Below are 19,662 nucleotides of genomic sequence, written 5' to 3' on the forward strand. Positions count from 1 at the left end.
AATAGCACATTCATTAATTTTAGGAAAATTCGGCAATGAATCACGCATATAAACACCTCTAAAATGAGGTATGTTTTTGGCAAATTTCATCAACTCTATATTTGTGAGAGCTCTGTTAGGTAGTAGTCAATCTTGCTTAATATAAAGACCATATCCTTTTTTATAAGGTTTAAGGTAGAAACCTTGCCCAATTTTTTGCTCCTCCATCTTCTGATTGTGACGTCTCATTTCTTCTAGACGATCTCTAGCATCCCTCGTATCTTTAACTGCCTTAGCAACCGCAGCTGCTCCACCTGCTAGACTTCCTAGAGCGGACAAACCTGCAAATAATGGCACCAGAAAAGGGAGAATACCTCCAATTCTTGGAACTGGCAATATTCTTGGTAATTTGTTTAATTTAGATTTTGATAAAAACGTTTTAGCTTTTTTGAGTGCCGTTTTGGAGGCTCCACTAATTGATGTAGGTGATGTGACGCGAGCTGCACTTATTATATCTTTGATAGTTTTTTTCTTCTTCTTGTCTGCACTACCACCACCTAATTTTACTTTCGCTTTCATCGCGTTTGTAACTGCCCAAGCAGCTGCTTTTTCACCAAAAGATGAGTCACTTGACTTTGTTCTTTGCCAAGCTTTTTCCGCTAAGATGCGATCAGCTTTATGCCTCGATTTCAAATCTTTGTTTTTAAAATAAGCAATGTCATGCTCCTTACAGGCCTCGTCTAAAGGATTAATACCTTTATCGCCCCGGGCTAATCTTTCCTGTAATTTAGTTCCGGGTCCACAAAATCTATATCCTGGAATATGCGCTTCAAATGGAAGCTTGTTAATCACTGAATTTATTAGACCTTTCCCTGTCGTTTTCTTTCCCATTATGATGAGTATTTAGGACTGATTCTATTTATATAGGCCGCATATCAAACTTATCATCATCAGTATGAGATTAGAGAAGCAAAGTGAATGCTTACGTGTATATAACTTGTTTCCTTCAGGTCAGGAAGCAAATGAGGCTCACCATGGCCAATTGTTACCCGACAATATACGTGCACTTATCTGTGGAAGTTCAGGGTCTGGTAAAACCAATTTCATAGCTTGTTTGCTTTTACAACCGAATGGATTAAAATTTGTAAATGTATACTTATGTAGCCGATCTCTAGAACAAGAAAAGTATTTATATTTAGAAAGCGTATTTAAACTAGTACCGGAAATAGGATTTCACAAAATCAATGATACGCAACAGGTAATCACTCCTGATGATGCTGAAAGGAATTCCATTATTGTATTTGATGATATTTCAATGGACCAACAGGACATAATTAGACAATATTACAGTATGGCTCGTCATAGAGGTATTGACTGTTTCTATTTAACACAGAGTTATGCAAGGATCCCTAAACATCTTATACGCGATAATGCCAATTTTATTATTATTTTCACGCAAGATGATTTAAATTTAAGGCATATTTATAACGATCATGTGAGTTCACCAAGTGTGTCATTTAATAATTTTAAAAAGATGTGTGAAGTCTGCTGGAATGAGCCTTATGGTTTTTTAACTATAGATAAAACAAGAGACTTAAATAATGGGAGATTTCGAAAAGGTTTAGATACATTCATCTATATATAGAGCAATATTTTCCATTAGTCTATCATTTTTCATTATGGATCCTAAAGTTACACAGCATCTTATCAAAACTTCTAAATCTCTGCGAGAAAAATTCAAAACTTTAAAGAGAGGTCTTCAATTATCACAGCAAGATCTGGAAAGAAGTTTAAAGCCCATTACAGAACCGCTTCAAGAGTTAGTTGAACAGAGTAAAAAGCGTTCGAAAAAACCTACTTTAAAATCTGACACTTCAACTTCTAAGACATCGCTTGAAGAAGATGTTAAATTACCGCTTAAAGAAGAAGAAGAAGAAGAAGTCAAATTACCGCTTAAAGCTTCAACTCCTATACCACGAAAGGATATTTTAGATATTAAAATGGAAGAAGAGACGTTTGAAGATGATGATTCTCCTCTAGAGCAAATTAAACAAATACATAGTAAAGAGGAATTGGAGAAAAGCTTAGAAGAAGTAGAAGAGATAGGATCTTTAATAAAACCGTATTTATTGAAACATATGACTTCAGATACTAAAGATCTAGATGATAGATACGGCATTAGAATGTTACCTACTGGAGGCATGACGATAGGAAATGCACATGTAGCCATTGATGATAATGATATCAATGTAAATGGAAACTGGTATAAAGGTACTCCTGGGTTATTACAATTATTATTTTTAAAAAAGCCTAACAAATACACTGTAGAAGATTTGGAAAATTATAAGGATATTTTAGAAGTTAGTAACGCACACAAACAACAATTTAGTGATGAAAAACCTCTTAGCTCCAGCAAAGGATTCAAATACAAAAATATTATAGCTCCTTTATTTTATCCTTCTATGGGTGAACAGTCGGCTCAACCCTATTTCACACCACCATCAACTGCAGATCAAGTTACTAGGACACCTCGGACTACAATTGCAACAAAGCCTATTCAAAGAAGATACGGTCTAAGATATACGACCACTACTACTGGTAAAGGTATGGATGTTGGGCAAAATGTTTATGAATACTGGGATGATCCAAATGAATTAGTGGATCGACTTCGGCTCTTATATGCATCAACAAGTGCTGGTCACACTGGACATGGAAATGAAATTCATTCTATAATCGAAGAGTTGAGAGAGGCTGATATTATTTATTAGGAATTACTTGAGGAATAAATTATCAGTTGTTGTTTGGTTTTCGATATGTCTATAGACAAGTTTGGCAGACCTTTGCATCACTTAAAAACAGTATTTCATGCTAGTGATGATGAAGATGGAGAATTTATAGACTTTGAAAATAAACGAATACTCGGAATCAATAGTCCAGTTGGTAGTTCAGATGCTGTTAATAAGATTTATCTTGAACAATTTGTAACTGAAGGATTGGAAAAGTATATAAAAAAGTTAGATTTAGTAACAAATACATATTTACAAGAACAGTTTGTTAGTAAACGTTATCTTTTAGAAACGTACGACGAAGCCCGAAAAAAAGTTACAGATAATTTTGTGCGCGGTTTATTCACTGTTTTTAGGAACCGATTAAGTTTATTGAACCCAAATGTTCCTATAACTGCAGCTACGCTTAAAACGATTTTTGAACCATAAAGACATGTCTAGCAAAGAGGCAGTAGTTGTTGAACTTCATAGACCAGCACGTTCACGCTACCCTCGAAGGCGTACATTGCTCAAAGGTATTGATGATTTATGGCAAGCTGATTTAATGGAAATGATACCATATGCTCGTCAAAATAGTGGTTACAAATATATATTAGCAGTGATTGATTGTTTTTCAAAGTATGCCTGGGTGGAGCCTGTTAAGTCCAAAAGCGCTAAAGATATCACTCAAGCTATGAATAATATTTTTATTTCAAGTGAAAGAGTACCAAAAAATATTCAGACTGATAATGGGAAGGAATTCTACAATTTTTCCTTTACAAAACTCATGAAGAAGCACAACATTAATCACTATAGTACTTACAGCCAAGTTAAAAGTTCAATTGTTGAACGATTTAATAGAACCTTTAAATCTATGCTGTATCGCTTATTTAGTCTCAGAGGAAACTACAGTTATACAAAGAACTTACCTGATCTCATAAATACCTACAACAACAAAGTACACCATACTGTTGGTATGACACCATCGGAAGTAAATTTTAGCAATGAAGCATTCTTACTAGCTAATGTATACTCTTCTAAAGTAAAAAGGAAAGATAAACAACGTTTTAAAGAAGGAGACTTTGTACGTGTTTCGAAAAAGAGAACTATATTTAGCAGAGGTTACACACCCAATTGGAGCACTGAAGTATTTAAAATTATAAATGTCCGTAACACTATCCCATATACTTACTTGTTGGAAGATTTAACAGGACAGCCTATTCAAGGAGCATTTTATGCACAAGAACTGCAGAAAACTAAATATAAAGATGTATATCTTGTAGAAAAAATACTAAGACGTAAAAATGATAAGCTGTATGTAAAGTGGTTAGGGTTTAAGAAACCCTCTTGGATAAATAAAAATGATTTAGTAGAATAATAAAGTTTGTGTAGGTTTTTTTTCTCTCTTATCCTCTCCTTACTAAAAATATTTTAGAGGAATTTATAAAATATAAAAAAAACTTAGTTTGCGGGTGAAAATGTTTATTAATTTTCTTTATAATATGGAAATAATGTATTAGGAACACAAAGTTTTGATAAATAATCCAATTGAACATTTACATCTTTTAACAAGCTTTGAAGTTTTAAGTATTCATTTCTTAGCAGGTTGATTTTCGTAGGTTGAAAACTTAGAAGGTTCTCCAACCAAGTTGCTTTCCCCTGGATGGAAATCATCTTGTGCGTGAACTTAATAAAATATATTGTTGCTTTGTTAAGGTTGATTTCACTTGGAGAAACTGCTTCTTTCCCATTGAAGAAGTCACTGAAAGTCTGCATGCTTGACTTCAAAGTTGTCCAGTCTTCAACATCTAGATAAATAACATCTTTTCTCGATCTCACCGCTATTAGAGGCACATAATCTTGGGAGAGACCAGTAATCAATACCTTGGAGTTGTTTTTGTTGAGTGGAAAACTTGTAGTCAGCTGCAGACCCATTTCACTCATAGCCATGTTTGCGTAAAACTGATGTTATAAAAGTAGAAATCACTGAAAGTCTTGTAGATCCCCCCCCCCACTCACTATTCACCAAAACGTTTAAAAAAATATCGGTAAAAAATTAAACTGAGAGAGGAGGTGGTATAACGGAAGTTACTTGAGGAACTGTACAGCTAGGGACGTGGAAGAGCACCCTCCTAACCATCGAATAGGGGGGGGGGGATCTAACCGTGAACAGAGATGAAGCTGTGGAGAATGCAATACATCCCCCCCCCGCACACACACATACACCTCACGCTCCATCGGCACAGCTACGGCGAGGAAAGGCGGAGTGACCGCCCCAACTTGATAGACCTTAAATAATACATATTTTTACCAGTAACACTGATGGTCTAGTGGTTAGAGTTGCTGACTTTAGAGTAAAAGATCGCAGGATCGAAGCTAGGAGTATTTTAAAAAACTTTTTTTCTTATATTAACCTGACCCCCAACCCCCCAACCCACATGAAGGAAGGAGGGGATTTGGATCCGACGTTGATGACGTAATGCGCCAGATCTCTCTTTTTCCCTCTACTTTTCTAATTTGCTATTTTGGTATAATGAGCAGAATCCTGTCTTACTAATGGAAGCATTAACTTCTTAAACTGCTCTAAATTGAGTTTTACTGGAATGTTATGAGCTAATTTTAAGAAAATGCAATTAAAATACATTAAAAAGACGTTCATTACGTATGTAATTTTTATTGATACCCCACGTAATACGGGGGATATGCGTTATGAACAATAAGTTAGAAGAAAATAAAAATTCAGAAAGAAAACTACATATATTTCTCACAATTATGAGATTAACTATTGTTACAAAAAAAAAAATTGTGTGCAAGTTCTCTTTTAGTTCAACAGTTTAATGAATTAAATTTTATGCAATGTCCTCTCGTGTTCAAGTGAATTGGCCTTAAACGATGTAAATGAGCCATTTGGTCGCCTGTAGTGGTGGTGGTAACAGTTTTTCGACCTATCTGATGCAATACTTCCTATCTCACACCCACAGACACACACACTCTCACAATTTCAGCAAGTATTAATACAAGACGTTTAGCGATGTTTTATCTTTTTTTTTGTACACTTTTGACTTCTGTATTTTATAACCTAACCTGGAGGTTATTCAAACAATAGTGCTCAAGGTATCTCTCTCTCTCTCTCTCCTCTTAAAAAAAACCTTTCAAGGTTGAATTTTATAAAATCTCCTTGAAATAATGATTCAATTATAATAAAAAAAATAAAAGATTAAATCTAACAGGTAACCAAGGTGAGAGGAGGTCAATTTGGCAAAAAAAAAAGAAAAAAAAAAGTTGTATGATACGGCCAATAAAATGCTTTTAAGTTTGGCAGAAGTGACTAAATAGTTCAATGAGCTTTGTACGTTGCACCAGTCTGTATAATAATTGTATTAGGAGCGTGATATTACAAACAACTAATCGATATGTGTTTGCAATTATTGCTACAGAAAATTAAAAAAAAAATGAAATATTTTTAGCCAAGTTGACTAAGTGTTATCTAGCCGTTAGGTTATTTAGCCAAATGAAATTAAGCAATTGAGGAGCTTTTGACTCTCAATTTTTTTTTCTTTTACTAATTGTAACAGAAAACGTTATGATCGATTAAATGTTTTTCAAAATGACTTCCCAAGGTATTTATCATAATTGAAGTGTTATTTGTTTTGACAAAACCACTTATTATCTGATTTATTTGTTATGACAGTGCCGACTAAGTAATCACTTAAAAGCTACCAAATTTTAGTAAAATTCATTAGACCATTTGTATACCTAATTACCATAATTTATTTTTAAAAAAAAGTCATGTTAGTAATCGCCATTTTTTTTTTTTTTGTTGACCTTCCGGTCGTTTTTACGAATATATTAAAAAATTTCTTGACCCTGGAAACATGGCTCGTTCTTCGTACAATAGGTTGCAGAAAAGATCAAGGTTGTTTAGGCTATATTAACTTTCTCTTCCTTTGCATGAAAATGGAAGTATTTCCTTTTATTTTAAAATTTTACGAAATTTAGATTTCATTAAAAAAAAAAGTATTTGTTTTGACTAATTTTAGATATGTATGAAAAAGCAATGTTTTTAGATGTATAGGGTTAACTAGTGAATTTAAGTTTTGTGTTGACGAAAAACCATTGGTTATATACCTCGTACTTCCTTCTCAATTATGTTGTATGATGTTACATACAGGAAACTTCCAAATGAATTTGCCTCGAAAAAAAGTATTTCATTATTTCACATAGAGGTTATAAAATTTTAATATTAATTCACGTTCGCAATGTTTTCTCTAATTTGAGGAAGTTAGTACAATTCAGTAAATGAAAATGTGTGAGTATTTGGTAACAGTTTAGTATTTTAAAAAAACAGTTTAGTTTGGATGAGCTGCTTATCAAAAATTAGTATTCAGGACAATTAAACTAGTTATTGAGACTATACTCTATTTGTTTACTATTGTAGCCATGTAAAACTGAGAAGATTAGTTTATCATCTCCATGAATAGTTAATTATCTGCTCTATTTTAATTACAAATAATAATTTTAAACTTAAACCTCGCCGTTGACCTGCTTATTTGTTATTATACCCTAAATAATTTGCAAATAACTAAGATTTTTTGTTTTTGTTTTTTGTTTCATCTGAACATTGTAGTCGTGTTCGGTACTTATAGATCGCACGGTGAAATGTTGCGAAACATTTTATTTTAATTCACGTTTGGTTGGGAGACTTTTATATTGTGGCTATTTCAGGAAAAATAAGGCAAAATATCTCTTGCGAACCATTGAGATTGAACAACAAACCATCTCTTCCATCAAACCAAGAATTATTTTTAAGGTCATTGGTGCCTAGAGCTTATTTCAGTGCAGAGGCTACCTCAGGAAAGTGTACTCGCGTTTCGGGCAACACTGTCCATCCGCGCTGTAAGAAGCTCCGAGAAAATTTAAGGGTCAACAGCTGGATTCGAACCTTCCCTTGCTTCTTTTACTAAAAAATATTGTTCAAAAAATTTTATACGAGTGAAAATTTTGGCTAGCTAATATCCTAGATGTGGAAGCTCTAATGAAATTAATCTATTTAAAAATGTTCATCATTAGAGCACTAACCTCTTCTTTCCAATTTAAGTTCAGCTCGTCTTTATTTAGCCTAAATCTTAAATTAACCGCATTAGTAAGTTATTAGGTTGTTCCTACTTTTCACAATTACGTCAGCAAGTAATCGTCATCCTCCATTAATGTTCTTTTTTCAATGTAAAACTCTTAAAATAGATCAAGTCAAGGAGAAATTCTATTGAAACTTGTAGAAATCTGTATTTTAGTTTTAGTTTATTTTTTATTGCAATTAAGTTTAATTGTAATTGTATTATCAGCGGTAATAATCGATGTATCGAGTGCGATTTTTTTCCCATTTACCTTCACCATATAGATCGGACAGGAAGTTAACATCAAAATATCTCTAAATAAATTTTTAGAATCCGATTTAAATGAACTTTCTTAGAAAAAAAATGATTTCAAATAAAGGTAAACAACATTTTCATAATAAAATTTATTGGAACATTAAAGAACTCCTCTATAAATTTTCTTTTATCTTAATTTATTAGATAAAGGTCCTTGAAATTAATTAAAAAAAACAAAAAAAAACTAGCAATTATAAAAGAAAATCTCATACAGTAAGGTTGCCTTAATTGATGTTAAGTTAATAGTGAGAGAGGGGGAGGTTAAGAGGTTTGTTTTGTTTCAAGAGGTGTTCTAACCTTATCTGAACATATTTTGTTATAAATTCTTCTAAAATGTTAAGTTTTATTTACTCTAGAATGTTCTTATGTTTAAAAAATGTATTATTAAAAAAAAAAAAAAGTATTTTAATTCATATTTTAGAAAGTAACTGCCAAGAAAAATGATAGGCATTTTGGTTGGGTTCACTGACGTAACTATTTGCGGTCCTTCAACCCTTTTATAGGGGGCCCTTCAAAAAATCCAATGATGGATGGATTGTCGCATCATGGGACAGGATGAAACCTAGCACAGCTGAAAACCATCTGAATCCTGCGGCCCCAGCCAAATCCAGCTGTAATATTTAAAGTTATTTACTGTTTGGAATTCTAATTTTTTCTGGCCTGTTTAATCCTCCCCCGGAACTAAAAACTAATTACGATTTCTAAAAAATTGGTTTGCTCGCAGTTCTGTACCAAAATTCAGAGTTTTGTCTTTTAACTGAGTAATAGAAATCTATTGCCTAATCTACCAAATTTAATCGTTCATTTTGTAAGTTTTTAAAAGTTTTGTGTGAGGTACAATTTGTCTAACCTGCCAAGAAGGTAATACAATCATTATAGCATTCTCCTGTACATTAGACAACAGAGGGAAGGGATTATCTATGCGGTTTGCGTATTGGATTCCCACGTGGAGGTCCCGGGTTCGAAAAACCAGCTGCTGTGGCCCTTAGATTTTTCTCTTCCTAGGAGCTTCTTACAGCTCACTGTCTCCGGTGGTGACACAGTGTTGTCTGTGACGAGAGAAACACTGTCCGGAGGCCCGGCAGTGCACTGAAAAAAGCTCCGGGCGCCACAATAACCTTAGATGTTGACGCGCCTTAAAACATCAAAAAAGATAGACAACAGCGTTTCTAAGTGGCCTGAGTTTGTACGATTACACACGTTCGAGAATTCTCCATGACAATAGAAGTCTAATCTTTCGATGTCGAATGAAGTTCCCGACAAATAAATCAGCTTTTTAGTTTACAACTAATCTTAGAAAGATTTTCAGTTGTTTTATCATCGAAATAATCTCCTTTTAAAAAAATATTTTTATAAAACAGTTAAGTGTATTGGTTATTATTTATTTCCCTTATTTACTTATTTATAAGTTAATCCCCAAATCTTATTTTCTGTCAATCAATCTCCAGCATTAATTTAGTTATTTCATTTTCTTTGTTTCAGGTATGAGTGCGTGTGAAAAGAAATCATTTCTATTTTTAAGACAAGAACTGCCAGTGAGATTGGCCAATATAATGAAAGAAATTCATCTACTGCCAGTAAATCTATTAAGAATGCCGTCTGTAGAGCTTGTGAACGATTGGTACGCTCAGTCGTTCACGGAAATCTTACAGTTTGAAAAATTGGATTATTCAAGTGATAATCTGGATAGGTGAGTTCTCTAAGATTAATTTTGTTTCTTAATAGCTTCTCATTCACAGGGAATATCAGGTCTGAAGTTGTAAAAGTGTTCTTCAACCTTCTAGCTCAAGCTCGATCTTTTGGGCTTTCTGGGGCTACACTGGTAAGAGAACTATTCTTTTTGACCTCGAATTACTTCAGAAGCAAAATCTCTGTTTTGTGTTCACCACCATAATCATGTTTTGTTTCCCCCACAACAAGGACCTTCCTGTCCCGAAACCAATGCTCCCCTTCCTCCCTAAAGTCCTCGCTCGGGATAAGCTTCCTTCACACCTTTCTCCCAAGATATTTTTAGTTTTCCTTCCGTTCACTTTTTATCTGATGAACTGGATTGTCTCCTGATCAACAAAAGTGATTGCTTAGAAGACGCTGATACGCGATTGTCTTGGGTATTATTGAAGTAACGCCGAGCTCCTCCTGCTAAGTTTCGTACGAAAAAGATCCTCTGTAAGATCTGCGAGCGGTTATGGAAGGTCAGTCGTGGAGGCGGAGAACAAATATAGGTTTTCTTCTAATAAATTGAAAGAAAATGTTCTCTCATATTTGTTGCGAAAGCATTGAAGGTCTGTTTTGACCGCAAGCGGTAGCATGTTGAAAAACCAGTGGTTTGGAGTCTAAAGCCCTTTTAAGTAACTTAGGCCTTTGTTACGCACCACATACATTTTAGTACAGTGATCATTTTGCTGGATTTAAGTACACATTGAAATATTTCCAAAAATAATTACTTTACCAAATTTATAAGATTAATTGCAACAATAAAATATCTTGTGAAGGATTCCCAAAAGATTTTTTTTTTCTAGGTTCTGTGATGCTTTGATTAAAATACGCAATCGACATACAGATGTAGTTCCTACGATGGCCCAAGGTGTTCTCGAATTGAAGGAATCCCATGAAGTCGATAGTCAAACGGAATTTAGTATACAATATTTTCTAGATCGTTTTTATATGTCAAGAATTAGTATTCGAATGTTGATCAATCAGCACAGTGAGTAAATATATTTTATTTATAGAATCTCTTGTCAATTTAATTGTATCGATTATTATTGTTATTGCTATTATTTTTAATTCTTGCAGCCCTGCTTTTTGGCAATGAAATGCAGAATAAAGAGAGAAAACCTATGCACATTGGATGCATCGATCCGCATTGTGATTTAATTGGAGTTGTAAAGGATGCATATGAAAATGCAAGCTTCTTATGTGACAGGTACTATCTCGCATCGCCGCAGCTTCTCGTCCGAGAGCATAACAACAGTACGTTCCTAGGCATTTCATCTTTTTTTTTTTTAACCCCTGGTTGATTTCATTCATTAAGTTTCTTTACAATCCATCAAATGTTTTTTCCAAATCTCTCTTATCTCGCATAGTAAGTATTGCTTTTGAGAAAGAATTTGGGTTGCCAGACACAGATTACGATAAAAAATTTGATATTGTGTGTGTAAACGAGTGCCCAAATGGGCATTACATCTTCCGAAAAACTGGAGTTGCTTTGAGATAAAACCATTTTAATTTTTGAGTAGGAAGTTATTAATGTACGTTGTAAGTGATGTTCAAACGTACGATCTTTTCTGCAGTGTAGAAAACTGTTTCAATATTAGAGATTTGGTTAACCTATTTGTTTGTATAAATGAACAAAAGTTTGACAACTCACCGGGGATAAATTTAGCACTAAGGGAGAGATTTTTGGTTTCGCAGGGAATGACAAGATATACATGGTTCTGGGCCGCAGTTAACGTCGACCGCATAGGAGTCCATAGCTTAATAAAGCTTTATAAAGATTTAAAAAAAATTTTAATTTTAAAGTTAATTTTATCTTCTTCTTTTTTTTTTTTACAGATGAAGATGGATCAATTCGTATTGTCTATGTACCATCGCATCTTTATCATATGCTGTTTGAATTGTTCAAGAACTCGATGAGAGCAGTCATGGAAAATCATGCTGACAATTATCCGCCCATTGAAGTGGTGATTGTAAAAGGAAAGGAAGATGTTTGTATAAAGGTAAGCTGATTCTTTAGTGTTTTTTTTTTTAGTTTTACTAACTGTTATAACATTGTTAATTAGTTCTTTTTAATTTAGGTATCGGACAAAGGGGGAGGCATTCCAAGATGTCAAACTGATCAGCTGTTCCAGTATATGTACAGTACGGCACCACAACCATCAAAATCGGATATACATACTGTTCCATTAGCAGGTATGGTTCTTCGTAATTTTTTATTTATTTCATTTTTTTTTTAAATATTTGATTTATCAAAGAAACCCTGAGTTTAAAAAAGTAGTTTTTACAAATTGGTCAGTGTGTGTGAGCTGCACAAATCAAAAATGAAAAATTGCAGTAGTTAAAAATACCTTTAACCAGAGTTGGGCAAAAATTTAATCAATTAAAAAACAATTGAATTAAACCGAAATTTAATTTTAATCAAGACTAAAATTTAAAAATTTAATCGGCCAAAATTAGTTGATTAAAATTAAATTCACTTTTAATTTAATCGCAATTTAATCAATTAAAATTTTTAATCATAACTAAAAATTAAGATTAAAATTAAAATTAAATAATCATAATTTTAATTGATTGAATTAAATTCCAAATTTAGTTTTAATCACTTTGGACAATTAAATTTTTTAATTTAATCAAAATATGACAGATTAAATTTTTAAAACCAAACATTGCCAATGGTTAAACCAGAATCAGACCAATGCATCTTTATTCCGCCTAGCTGGTGCCTCTTCTCTATCAATATTATCACCTTTTCCAAACATGGCACCTTCATTCTACCAGTCTGGTGTTTCACCTGTACTATGTTGGTGACTCTCAAGACTTATATAGGACCACCTTACACTCACATTTAACCATGTTTACCACTCACTAGACTTTATATCTTCTAAAATTATAGATCTGTGCACAAAATAACTGTAGTTTATAATTGAGAAAAACAAAGTGTATAAGAGAATAAAATTCCATACCAATACGTGGTTCACAGTGGGAGATATAGAACGGCCATAATTTTAGAGAATTTCATGACCCAAAACATTTTCAACCCTTTATATCTTCTACATTTATAGATCTGTGCACAAAATAACTATTGTTTTTAATTGAGAAAAACAAAGTGTATTAGAGAACAAAATTCCATACCAATACGTGGTTCACAGTGGGAGATATAGAACGGCCATAATTTTAGAGAATTTCATGACCCAAAACATTTTCAACCCTTTATATCTTCTACATTTATAGATCTGTGCACAAAATAACTATTGTTTTTAATTGAGAAAAACAAAGTGTATAAGAGAACAAAATTCCATACCAATACGTGGTTCACAGTGGGAGATATAGAACGGCCATAATTTTACAGAATTTCATGACCCAAAAAATTTTCAATTCTTTATATCTTCTACATTTATAGATCTGTGCTCAAAATAACTATAGTTTATAATTGAGAAAAACAAAGTGTATAAGAGAACAAAATTCCATACCAATACGTGGATCACAGTAGGAGATATAGAACGGCCATAATTTTAGAGAATTTCATGACCCAAAAAATTTTCAACCCTTTATATCTTCTACATTTATAGATCTGTGCAAAAAATAACTATTGTTTTTAATTGAGAAAAACAAAGTGTATAAGAGAAGAAAATTCCATACCAATACGTGGTTCACAGTGGGAGATATAGAACGGCCATAATATTAGAGAATTTCATGACCCAAAACATTTTCAACCCTTTATATCTTCTACATTTATAGATCTGAGCAAAAAATAACTATTGTTTTTAATTGAGAAAAACAAAGTGTATAAGAGCACAAAATTCCATACCAATACGTGGTTCACAGTGGGAGATATAGAACGGCCATAATTTTACAGAATTTCATGACCCAAAAAATTTTCAACCCTTTATATCTTCTACATTTATAGATCTGTGCACAAAATAACTATAGTTTATAATTGAGAAAAACAAAGTGTATAAGAGAACAAAATTCCATACCAATAGGTGGTTCACAGTTGGAGATATAGAACGGCCATAATTTTACAGAATTTCATGACCCAAAAAATTTTCAACCCTTTATATCTTCTACATTTATAGATCTGTGCAAAAAATAACTATAGTTTATAATTGAGAAAAACAAAGTATATAAGAGAACAAAATTCCATACCAATACGTGGATCACAGTAGGAGATATAGAACGGCCATAATTTTAGAGAATTTCATGACCCAAAAAATTTTCAACCCTTTATATCTTCTACATTTATAGATCTGTGCACAAAATAACTATAGATTATAATTGAGAAAAACAAAGTGTATAAGAGAAGAAAATTCCATACCAATACGTGGTTCACAGTGGGAGATATAGAAAGGCCATAATTTTGCAGAATTTCATGACCCAAATAATTTTCAACCTTTTATATCTTCTACATTTATAGATCTGTGCAAAAAATAACTATTGTTTTTAATTGAGAAAAACAAAGTGTATAAGAGAAGAAAATTCCATACCAATACGTGGTTCACAGTGGGAGATATAGAACGGCCATAATTTTACAGAATTTCATGACCCAAAAAATTTTCAACCCTTTATATCTTCTACATTTATAGATCTGTGCACCAAATAACTATAGATTATAATTGAGAAAAACAAAGTGTATAAGAGAACAAAATTCCATACCAATACGTGGTTCACAGTGGGAGGTATAGGACGGCCATAATTTTACAGAATTTCATGACCCAAAAAATTTTCAACCCTTTATATCTTGTACATTTATAGATCTGTGCACAAAATAACTGTAGTTTATAATTGAGAAAAACAAAGTGTATAAGAGAATAAAATTCCATACCAATACGTGGTTCACAGTGGGAGATATAGAACGGCCATAATTTTAGAGAATTTCATGACCCAAAACATTTTCAACCCTTTATATCTTCTACATTTATAGATCTGTGCACAAAATAACTATTGTTTTTAATTGAGAAAAACAAAGTGTATTAGAGAACAAAATTCCATACCAATACGTGGTTCACAGTGGGAGATATAGAACGGCCATAATTTTACAGAATTTCATGACCCAAAAAATTTTCAATTCTTTATATCTTCTACATTTATAGATCTGTGCTCAAAATAACTATAGTTTATAATTGAGAAAAACAAAGTGTATAAGAGAACAAAATTCCATACCAATACGTGGATCACAGTAGGAGATATAGAACGGCCATAATTTTAGAGAATTTCATGACCCAAAAAATTTTCAACCCTTTATATCTTCTACATTTATAGATCTGTGCAAAAAATAACTATAGTTTATAATTGAGAAAAACAAAGTGTATAAGAGAACAAAATTCCATACCAATACGTGGTTCACAGTAGGAGATATAGAACGGCCATAATTTTACAGAATTTCATGACCCAAAAAATTTTCAACCCCTTATATCTTCTACATTTATAGATCTGTGCACAAAATAACTATAGTTTATAATTGAGAAAAACAAAGTGTATAAGAGAAGAAAATTCCATACCAATACGTGGTTCACAGTGGGAGATATAGAACGGCCATAATTTTACAGAATTTCATGACCCCAAAAAATTTTCAATTCTTTATATCTTCTACATTTATAGATCTGTGCACAAAATAACTATAGTTTATAATTGAGAAAAACAAAGTGTATAAGAGAACAAAATTCCATACCAATACGTGGTTCACAGTGGGAGATATAGAACGGCCATAATTTTAGAGAATTTCATGACCCAAAACATTTTCAACCCTTTATATCTTCTAAATTTATAGATCTGTGCACAAAATAACTATAGTTTATAATTGAGAAAAACAAAGTGTATAAGAGAACAAAATTCCATACCAATAGGTGGTTCACAGTGGGAGATATAGAACGGCCATAATTTTACAGAATTTCATGACCCAAAAAATTTTCAACCCTTTATATCTTCTACATTTATAGATCTGTGCAAAAAATAACTATAGTTTATAATTGAGAAAAACAAAGTGTATAAGAGAACAAAATTCCATACCAATACGTGGATCACAGTAGGAGATATAGAACGGCCATAATTTTAGAGAATTTCATGACCCAAAAAATTTTCAACCCTTTATATCTTCTACATTTATAGATCTGTGCACAAAATAACTATAGATTATAATTGAGAAAAACAAAGTGTATAAGAGAAGAAAATTCCATACCAATACGTGGTTCACAGTGGGAGATATAGAAAGGCCATAATTTTGCAGAATTTCATGACCCAAATAATTTTCAACCTTTTATATCTTCTACATTTATAGATCTGTGCAAAAAATAACTATTGTTTTTAATTGAGAAAAACAAAGTGTATAAGAGAAGAAAATTCCATACCAATACGTGGTTCACAGTGGGAGATTTAGAACGGCCATAATTTTACAGAATTTCATGACCCAAAAAATTTTCAACCCTTTATATCTTCTACATTTATAGATCTGTGCACAAAATAACTATAGATTATAATTGAGAAAAACAAAGTGTATAAGAGAACAAAATTCCATACCAATACGTGGTTCACAGTGGGAGGTATAGGACGGCCATAATTTTACAGAATTTCATGACCCAAAAAATTTTCAACCCTTTATATCTTGTACATTTATAGATCTGTGCAAAAAATAACTATTGTTTTTAATTGAGAAAAACAAAGTGTATAAGAGAAGAAAATTCCATACCAATACGTGGTTCACAGTGGGAGATATAGAAAGGCCATAATTTTGCAGAATTTCATGACCCAAATAATTTTCAACCTTTTATATCTTCTACATTTATAGATCTGTGCAAAAAATAACTATTGTTTTTAATTGAGAAAAACAAAGTGTATAAGAGAAGAAAATTCCATACCAATACGTGGTTCACAGTGGGAGATATAGAACGGCCATAATTTTACAGAATTTCATGACCCAAAAAATTTTCAACCCTTTATATCTTCTACATTTATAGATCTGTGCACAAAATAACTATAGATTATAATTGAGAAAAACAAAGTGTATAAGAGAACAAAATTCCATACCAATACGTGGTTCACAGTGGTAGGTATAGGACGGCCATAATTTTACAGAATTTCATGACCCAAAAAATTTTCAACCCTTTATATCTTGTACATTTATAGATCTGTGCACAAAATAACTATAGTTTTTAATTGAGAAAAACATAGTGTATAAGAGAACAAAATTCCATACCAATACGTGGTTCACAGTGGGAGATATAGAACGGCCATAAATTTACAGAATTTCATGACCCAAAAAATTTTCAACCCTTTATATCTTCTACATTTATAGATCTGTGCACAAAATAACTATAGTTTTTAATTGAGAAAAACAAAGTTTATAAGAGAACAAAATTCCATAGCGATACGTGGTTCACAGTGGGAGATATAGAACGGCCATAATTTTGCTGAATTTCATGACCCAAAGAATTTTCAACCCTTTATATCTTCTACATTTTTAGATCTGTGCACAAAATGACTATAGTTTTTAATTGAGAAAAACAAGGTGTATAAGAGAAAAAAAGTCCATACCAATACGTGGTTCACAGTGGGAGACATAGAACGGCCATAATTTTACAGAATTTCATGACCCAAAAAATTTTCAACCCTTTATATCTTCTACATTTATAGATCTGTGCACAAAATAACTAACCTGTGCATAAAAAATTTTCAACCTTTTATATCAGTGGTTCTTAACCTTTTCATAGACGCGGAACACAATTATATGTATATATTTTTCTCGCGGAACACTAACATTAAATAATTTGAAATTCGGTATATAGCAAGAACTTAAAATTAAATTCAAATTAAAAAAAAGGAACAATTTTTTGTTTTTGTATCTTTCCTAAGTTTCTAAATTTCAATACATTTAAAATTGAAATTTCGCGAATCACTTGGACCATATTCGCGGAACACCAGTGTTCTGCGGAACACCGGTTAAGAACCACTGGTCTAGAGACTCGTGTAGAAGTCCAAGTCTACAAAAATTAACCAAAAAGTATTTTTTGAAGATGCTTAGAAAAATTGCCTCGCCAAAACGTGGTTCGAAGCATTGGTTGAAAAGCCATAAAAGTGAATGATTAAATTAGTTTGATTAACGATTGAAATTGAACTAATTTGGTGATTAAAATTAAAGTTCAATTTAATTCTCAGATTTAATCATAATTTTTTTAGTTTGATTATATTAGTTTGATTAACGATTAAATCTGAAATTTAATTGATTAAATAATTGTCATATGATTAAAATTACGATTAAATTCGCCGATTAAATTCTGATTAAAATTAAAAATAAATTCAATCAATTAAAAATTTTAATCAATTAAATTTAGAATTTAATTTTTTTTTTAATCAGTGCCCAACTCTGCCTTGTACTAGGAGTCAACCTTTTATACAATATCAACAAACAGAATCGATTTTCAACTCTTTACTGAATCGATTTTCAACTCTTTACTGAATCGATTTTCAACTTTTTACTTAATCGATTTTTCAGTTTCTTCTGATCGTACTTAACTATTTATGAATAAATTGGTGATTGAAAAAATATATTTTCTAATGAAGAATCTGATTTATTAAAATTAAAAACAAAAATCTTATGGTGTGAAGTGCTTGTAAGTGGACATCATTACTATTACTGCTGCAAATTGTTTGTTTATTAACCTAATTAGATATCTGCATACGTGAAAAAAATATGAAATCTTTTAGAGTATCATCAGAAATGCTTGTATCTAATTATTTTTCTTCCTCGGAGTCATATACATATACATATATATATGTGTGTGTGTTTATATTATTTATACAGGGTGATCCATTTAAAACGCATCAATCGCTAATAACTTTTTAGGAAAGCGGAATTTCGAAAAAAAGCCCACGAAGTAAACTATGTTTTATTTTTAGGTCTAGTTTACAAATTTTCCATCCCCGATGCTGTATCTTTATTTTTGGCGGAGTTACGGGCCAAAAACCTGATTGGGGTTTCATAAGGACCACTGGTTTTGACAATAATTATGAAAACTACATAAAAAAACTGCGAAAAATGACGTTGACCTCGTTTCGATATCCCTAATATTAGTCGAGATATTTCAAGATCAAAGTTACAATTTTATCTGATTCGTGAACGGTTTTTGATATTTATTTTCCATCAGAAATACACCACTTTTGGGGGAGGTTTTCTGACTGCAAAAAATGTTAATTTTGACGCAAAGAATAAAAATAATAATAATTGAAGTTTTTAAAGAATGTAGTGTAATGTTATGGTTGTGGGAGAATCAGGATAAATTTGTTTTATCGTCAAACACAAGTCAAACCATCACATCATTTTGTCAAAAACCAGTGGTCCTTATAAAACCTAAATTAGGTTTTTGGCCCTAACTCCGCCAAAAATGAAGAAGATGCAGCATCGGGGGTGGAAAATTTGAAAACTAGACCAAAAAAAAAAACAACATATAGTTTACTTAGTGAGTTTTTTCGAAATTACGCTTTCCCTAAAAACTTATTAGCGATTGGTGCGTTTTAAATGGATCACCCTGTATATGTATTTCTAACACTAAATTATTATTTTTTTTAGGTTATGGTTACGGGTTACCTATTTCTCGACTTTATGCACGTTATTTCCATGGTGAATTAAACCTTCTTTGCTGTGATGGACTAGGTACTGATGCGATAATTTATCTGAAGGTTTGTAAAACGTCATTTATTTTTTATTTTTAAGATAAACTGCAGACTATCGATGTGAATTCACCATTTATTTGTATGAAATATCGAAATAATATTGAGTAAAT

The 19,662-nt window shown here is 32.1% G+C and overlaps 2 protein-coding genes and 1 long non-coding RNA gene across 9 annotated transcripts in view; 1 reads left to right on the plus strand and 2 right to left on the minus strand.

Moving 5' to 3' along the window:
• The window catches only part of LOC141455240 (uncharacterized), a 44,436-nt gene that overhangs the window by 17,363 nt on the left and 7,411 nt on the right, over window positions 1-19,662 (minus strand). The window lies entirely within an intron of this gene.
• The window catches only part of Pdk (pyruvate dehydrogenase kinase), a 32,237-nt gene that overhangs the window by 11,502 nt on the left and 1,073 nt on the right, over window positions 1-19,662 (plus strand). The window contains exons 1-7 of one of the 2 annotated variants that reach the window (XM_074130139.1): window positions 5,607-5,748; window positions 9,656-9,863; window positions 10,693-10,877; window positions 10,967-11,143; window positions 11,726-11,889; window positions 11,968-12,082; window positions 19,449-19,558. In XM_074130139.1, coding sequence (XP_073986240.1) covers window positions 5,643-5,748; window positions 9,656-9,863; window positions 10,693-10,877; window positions 10,967-11,143; window positions 11,726-11,889; window positions 11,968-12,082; window positions 19,449-19,558 — 1,065 coding nt within the window. In that variant the 5' untranslated portion in view covers window positions 5,607-5,642. Of the gene's footprint in view, window positions 1-5,606; window positions 5,749-9,655; window positions 9,864-10,692; window positions 10,878-10,966; window positions 11,144-11,725; window positions 11,890-11,967; window positions 12,083-19,448; window positions 19,559-19,662 lie in introns of those variants that run through there. The other variant, XM_074130140.1, reaches the window with a different exon arrangement.
• LOC141455232 (uncharacterized) lies at window positions 127-938 on the minus strand. The gene has a single exon (XM_074130146.1). The coding sequence runs from the start codon at window positions 868-870 to the stop codon at window positions 127-129; it is 744 nt and encodes a 247-aa protein (XP_073986247.1). The 5' UTR covers window positions 871-938.

Source organism: Rhodnius prolixus, unplaced genomic scaffold (assembly GCF_049639745.1).
Source record: "Rhodnius prolixus isolate KJV_2025 unplaced genomic scaffold, Rpr scaffold_33, whole genome shotgun sequence".
In the NCBI taxonomy this organism is placed as follows: Eukaryota; Metazoa; Arthropoda; class Insecta; order Hemiptera; family Reduviidae; genus Rhodnius; species Rhodnius prolixus.